Consider the following 6909-nt stretch of genomic DNA (forward strand, 5'->3'; position numbering starts at 1 on the left):
CATTACCCCAGTCCTGGCCTCTCTCCACTGGCTCCCTGTTCGTTTTAGAATTGATTTTAAGATTTTGCTGATCACTTTTACAGCACGTCTAGGTCTGGCTCCAAGCTACATCATTGAGTTGTTCGCCCCTTATGAGCCAGCACGCAGCCTTAGATCCTCCGGTGGGGCCCTTCTGGCCGTTCCGGAGTCAAGGCTTAAATCAAAGGGTGACCGTGCTTTTGCTGTTAGAGCCCCTCGACTTTTGAACGACCTACCGGAGGGGATAAGGCTCGCAGAATCAGTAACTTCTTTTAAATCACTTCTTAAAACCCATTTTTATAGAGCAGCTTTTGAGTGATCCATTTAATTTTTAATTTTAAATATACTTGTAAATGTAATATTGGTTTCTTGCTGTTCCAATTGTTTGGCTTTGACTCTTTGTGGAGCACTTTGTAAACATTGTTTTTAAAGGTGCTATATAAATAAAGTTATTATTATTATAATAAGATAAGGTAAGATATTCCTTTATTAGTCCCACAGTGGGGAAATTTCAGGATCACAGCAGCGGATGCACATTAGAGCATTAATAAAAATAAAAGACAAAAATAGAAACACAAAACACAATAACATTCCTAAATAATAAATACTAAATACTGAATAATAATACTAAAATACTAAATACTAATCCTAAAATACTAAATATACAGAGGAAACAAAATATATACAGAACATATATACACAAGGCAGTGACTAAAGTGAATTTCCAGCAGGGTAAACTTTATTTTGAAGTGTTTTCACACACAATTTAATCATAATTCCACTCAGATGAGGGTCTGTTGTCCAGCTTTTTTCTCAGCTAACCGTAACTTCATAAAAAACAGCTGAACTTGTTTCTGGATAAGTTATACGGAACTTCACTTTCACATAAAGGTTATAATAAACCATGAGATGGTGTGTAAACATTATATACATATATTTATATATATACATATATACATATATATATATATATACATACTGTATATATACATATATATACATATACACATATATATACGTATATATATACATATATACGTATATATGTATATATATATATATATAAATATAATGTAATTTTAGATTAGTTTCCTAATTTACAAGGAGTTAGTAAATTCCATGTGTTATGAAAATCACCTCAAACACTTTATATGTGGCTGAGAATGGAACATAATAAAGTGCGAGCATCTATTCATTCCAGTCGGTGGAACTGCAGAGGGAAACCCTTTAAACCCATCTGAAACTCACATTATGATGAGAAAAAAAGACCGAGCTCCTTTCACATTATCCATGTGAACATGTATAAGCACTTCTAACTACACAAATGGCTTTGGACCGTCAACTATTCAAACGTCTTACCAGGGACGGATTCAATATATAAAATAAAGATGATGACGATGTGTCTATGATGACCAAATCTCATGCACGTTTGGACCAATGCTGCTGCAATGAAGTAAAAACCAAATGTTGCCTTGACATTATTCTACAAAGTAGCATAAAGCAATGTATACATTAGAGACCTAGCATTTCGTCGAGGTCCAGACTTAAAGCCGCCCACTCCACCGATGGAATAACAAATAGCCAATCAGCCAACGCTGTTGTCAGCTGTGCGCTGGAACTGAAGAGCAATAATGATAGTAATTGAGACGACTACAGATAACACTTCTGTTCTAAATAAATCAAATGTACCGCAAAGCACTGCTTTGATCCCTGTGAAAATATACTTTTTTACATCCATCGCACTGAATAACATGTTTAAATTGAATATGACCGCCATCGAATCGAGACAAGTTGACAGTCCTTGTCTGACATCAGGTCCACCGAGCAGCAGGATTGTTCGTATCCTTTTGAAGGTTCAGTAGAAGTGCACCACCTGGAAGCCCCGTAAGCACCTGAAAGCTTCCGCGTCCAACTTCCCCATATCGATTAAATTGTGTTCCAAATGCACTCGCACAAGCCCGCTGAGACTCACACTTCTATTGGCCCAGCAGAAAGCGTCGCGAGGCACCGATTGGATCTTGTTGTGATCGAGTGCCACAGAGTGCAGAGCCTCTGGCAGCTGTCTGGGCACCTGACGCAACCTGTTGTGGCACAGGTCCAACTGGTGCAGAACGGGCAAGGTCCTGAACGCCCCTGGAGCCACTTTGAGGATTTTGTTTCTCGCTAAACCCAGGTGCTCGAGGTTTTTCAAGTTGCCGAAAGCCGCCTTCTTCACGGAAGACATGAGGTTGCCCTCCAGATTGAGAGTTTTCAGTGAGGGGGGAAGGTGTCGTGGCACTCGTTTGAGTCTGTTCCCCTCGAGGTTGAGGCTTTCCAAGTGGGTCGCATTGAGAAGGGACTCCCTGAAAAGGCCCTTGCTTGTCAGTCTGTTTGTACTCAAATCTAACACCAGCAGCTCTGATATCCCATTAAAGGCTCCTCCACGGAAGTGCTCAATGAGGTTCCCTTTGAGGTAGAGCTCCTTGACGGACAGTGGTAAGCCCAGAGGAACCGATGTTAACTGGTTGTGGTCCAGGTTCAGAGTGCGCAGGTTGTGCAAAGGAGAAAGCACCGCATTGGGAAGAGAGTCCGATCCGTTCCCCAGGCTGTTGTTGCTGAGGCTCAACACCAAGAGGCCGGGGCACCGGGCCCAGGAGGCCTCGGACATCACACTCAGACGGTTGTTGTCCAAACGAAGCTCCTCCAGAGAAACTGGCAGATCAGTGGGCACGCTGTCGAGGAGGTTCCGATCCAGGTAGAGGCGCTTCAGAGCCGGGATGCCCTCGAAGGCTCCTTCCGCGGAACCGTCCGTGAGCCGGTTGTTGCTCAACACGAGGAACTCCATGGAGACGTATTCATCGAGCAGGTCCAGCTGGATGCTGTCGATGTGGTTATTCATGAGGAGAACGTAGCGGGAGTTGTAGGGAATACCATATGGAATCTTGTCCACGCCTTTGTCCGAGCACTGGACCACTCTGTAAAACAATTCATAGCTTCAATTTGTAATTTTTAGAAGATGCAAGAAAAGCACATGTCAAACTATTAATGTTATGTTTATGTCTGAAAGTAAAAATGACCAAAGAAAATATGCAGAGCTTCAGGCTACATTTTGTCTAACAAAATATTCCATTTAAAATATATGAAACTGAAATAATTCTCACATTGTAAAACATAAAATCAGTAAATCTCTAGAACTAAAGTTCTTAAAGTTTCTTAGACATGGGTTGGAATACATTATGTTTAAATCAATTAAATTAATTACCTTCCATAGCAGGCGCATTCTGGAGGACAGTAGTTATCCTTAAAGTAAGGAAAGTGCGTTGGCGTGGTGCCCTTCTTCTCCTTCTTTGGAGTTTTATTGTCCTTTTTCCTTTTCCTTTCCTTGGACTTCTTAATGCTCTTATTTTGACGACCTCTGTTGAGTTTCGTCGGCCTCGTTGGAGGTGTTTTGGCAGTCGTCAGCAGTTGTGGTTGAGGAGGAGATGCTTTGTTCCGCCTCACTGATAGTTTGGTGTCATTCTCCGTCAGTTGAACCGTTTTGGGCTGAGTCACGCTCGGTTTAAGCCCGACCGTGGGATTATCTTCATTTGATTTCGGCATAGCATTTGGCTCTTTGGTCATAAACGTTGCCACTTGCACCTTGGGGATATAGTCACTTACGTACTTTGGTTGAACCACGGTGGTTTGTAGCCATGCAGGTTTAAACAATATATTCTTGACCATGACATCCTCTAACAGGGGGCGGGCCTTGACCTCCAGTTCATTCGCCTCACCGGGAAGCTCGGTTGAGACTGAGGTGTGATTGATTGCTGTGGGATTGGGCGGAGGAGGAAAGAAGAGAGGACTGACTGTGGAGTAAGGGGAGGGAGGGCGAGAGGAGACGTGTGATTGAGGGACATTATGATGATGAACTGGTGGAGGAGAACCTGGAGGATTTTGAGACTGAGTGATAATTTGAATGGCGGCAGGAATCATTAATTCTTCCCCCAGCGGAGTAGAGGGTGTGCTTAGAGGAGGTGTGAGATCATTAACTACTGTGTGAGCTCCCTTCCCTCCATTTTCTCCTTTCTCTTTTCCTTGATTTGAAGTCAATATGTTTTCCCCTTGGGTGACTTCAGGAAGAATGATTCCCGCCACCAGCCTGCTCTCTCTTTCCTCTTCCACTTTGTCAAGTGTATCCATTTCATCACTTCTCCTATTCTCTTGTATCCACGCGATGTCACCACGGACTTTTACCGTCTCCTCACTGAACTCTCTTTTCTCCAATTTAACCACCGGATTATGTCCGTCTTCGCTCCTCTTATCTTCTTCATCTAAATCTAAATTTGCAGAGAATGTTTCTCTTTTCGTTTCTTTCTTCAACGGCTTAGAAAATGTCTCCGGAGCCATCCTCGGTTCCTGCTCTGATTTGATTCCCTCGTGTTCTTTCTCCTCCATTAGTATTGAAACATCATCCAGATGCCCACTCCTCATCTCTGACTGGTGGTCTCTGTCCAGCTCAGATATCTGGGTGACTTCCAGCCATACAACACAGAGAGCAACCAGTCAGAATATTCACAAAACTGTTTTTCTAAATGCAAAAAAATAAATCAAGCTGCTAACAAGTGACATATTAGCATAAATAACAATCTGCATTTCCTTTACAATTATCATTAAATAATTAGCATGCACGTCTTTATGACCTGTAGTTTTTGGGGCAGTGATAATTCGTAAAATATTATAATTTAATTTACAAGTCCATTTAACCCTTGTGTTGCCTTCGGGTCAATTTGACCCGATTCAATGTTTCACCCTCCTGTCGCCTTCGGGTCAATATGACCCGATTCAATGTTTAACCCTCCTGTTACCTTTATATTTACTAACATATTTTACACTTGAGGTCAATATGACCCCAGCTATTAAAATCTCCAGAAAATTATTAGAATTAATATTGTTTTCCAAGTTTAAGTGTGAGGTACTTTATGTTTGTTTGTTGACTCCCGAAAGAACACCGACATTAAACATTGAATCGGGTCAAATTGACCCGAAGGTGACAGGAGGGTTAAATATTGAATCGGGTCAAAATGACCCGAAGGCAACACAAGGGTTAAGTGAAGGCTTGAAATGTCAAGCTGGCCAGATGTCGTACTTACCGGGTTGCAACGCGTATGAATATCCACGAACGGGGAGGAGCATGAGCAGCAGAGTGAGCACTTCCATTTTATCTGTTGGTCGACATTAAAAACATTTGGAGAATATATTAAGAATGAGCTTGCAAAGGACAACATTTCTGTATTAAAAATAAATAAATGTAAAGCCGTGAAGATAATTTGGATTATCTCTTTAAATCCTTCAGTTTTGGGCCCAACAAAATAATTATATATTTATTATTTATGACATTCCCTGTTTATTTATGTATTTATTTGTCAACATTATATTGAAATTAATTGACAAGTCCACTGTATAAAATGTATGAAGAAAATTGTGCTGTAAAAAAGATCAAATACAATTTATCTGCTCTTTATCTGATTGCCGTAACATTTCTGCTAGTGAGTCTATTTGGATTTCTGTTGTCAGACTTTCATACATTGTTTTTTATAATTAGACCTCTTGATGATCCTGTTGGAGCAATGTCAAACATATTTGTCTTTGTCTGTGAATGACTTCAAATAGCATTTATATATTTGATCAGACAGCCCAAATACATTATAAAAACCTATTATAGAACCTATTTGCTGTAATTGTGATGCTTCATAGTCATTTCTGCGTTTCTGTGCGAGTCAAAGTGAAGGGTTACCACTTGAATACTTACTCTTACATATTCAAAATAAACAACAACAGTTTTTGAAATAATGATCTTTAAAGACACAAGGTAAAAGACATCATATGTATTGTTCAGCTGGATGTGTTGCTTACCTGCGGCCTCCTTCATGCGTCAAAGCTGAGTTCCTGCATTCATCCAGTTGACCCTCCACCTGCCTCTCTGTACGGACTGAGAGAGTCCAGAAGTAATGGCTGCACACAGAGAGATGACTTTAATGATGGAGTGGCCCTCTCTGCATGGAGAGTTTTCACACACACACACAGGCCGAGCCAGTAAGGACTCCTCAGATGCCTTTATCTGGAAGAGGATTGTCACACTTACCCTCAACGTCAGAGGAATCTGAAGGATCAATAGCGGGAAAGGCGACTTTAAGGGGACGAGGGGTCAGAGGTGACGGTTGGTTTTTACAGTGGCTCCTGTTTGCCCCGCTAGAGACATTAACATCCCAGTGGTTATATGAGGGTGACAAGTAGCTCCTGAATACTGCGTGCCCTTTGACCCCTGTGCTAATAACCGGCTGTACGTCAGGAAGTCTGGGAACTGCTGAGAACTGCTGATGCTAATGAGTGACTTTAGAGAAAAGAGACTGTTGTCGTTTGGGTTTGGTTGTGTTTTATTATGTTCTCCTTATTTACTTTAAATGTTTAAAATACAAAATAAATCTTCAGTGACACTTTGCAGATGTTCTTAAGACGTTAAGTAAATAAGGACCCATTCATTGACCTCATGGGGAGGTCACAACGTTTCACAAACACAGATACATAAAGCACTCACACAACCAAGACAGAGTTAACGCGCATCCACATGTTTTATCCCCAGAGCTTTGAGATAGTGACAGTAGAAAAAAAGAAGAAGTATTCAACCTCTTTGATACAGTTTCGGGACTTTGAAACAAGATGCAGGAACTTTGCTGAATAAGCACTTTAAATCTGTACTGATGCTAAAACAGCTGATCTGTTCATCCGTTTAGATCTGTGCTTCCCCACACACACAGATCACAGACAAATACCTAGTGCTGACTTCTATAGTGGATTGTACATGGACTGTGAACATGCCTTTAAAGACCACATAGAGGCAGCAGATCCCCACACATCACCGTACGAGATGCC

At 41.3% G+C, this 6909-nt stretch overlaps 1 protein-coding gene across 1 annotated transcript; it reads right to left on the bottom strand.

Moving 5' to 3' along the window:
* Positions 1-1156: 1156 nt before the first annotated feature.
* Positions 1157-5908, bottom strand: LOC130200885 (extracellular matrix protein 2). Its single transcript, XM_056425458.1, has 4 exons — positions 5893-5908; positions 5130-5201; positions 3260-4511; positions 1157-2972 (listed from the first exon to the last, which is right to left on the bottom strand). The coding sequence occupies exons 1-4, from the start codon at positions 5906-5908 to the stop codon at positions 1874-1876; spliced, it is 2439 nt and encodes an 812-aa protein (XP_056281433.1). The 3' UTR covers positions 1157-1873.
* Positions 5909-6909: the final 1001 nt, after the last annotated feature.

The sequence above is a fragment of the Pseudoliparis swirei genome, chromosome 10 (assembly GCF_029220125.1).
Source record: "Pseudoliparis swirei isolate HS2019 ecotype Mariana Trench chromosome 10, NWPU_hadal_v1, whole genome shotgun sequence".
In the NCBI taxonomy this organism is placed as follows: domain Eukaryota; kingdom Metazoa; phylum Chordata; class Actinopteri; order Perciformes; family Liparidae; genus Pseudoliparis; species Pseudoliparis swirei.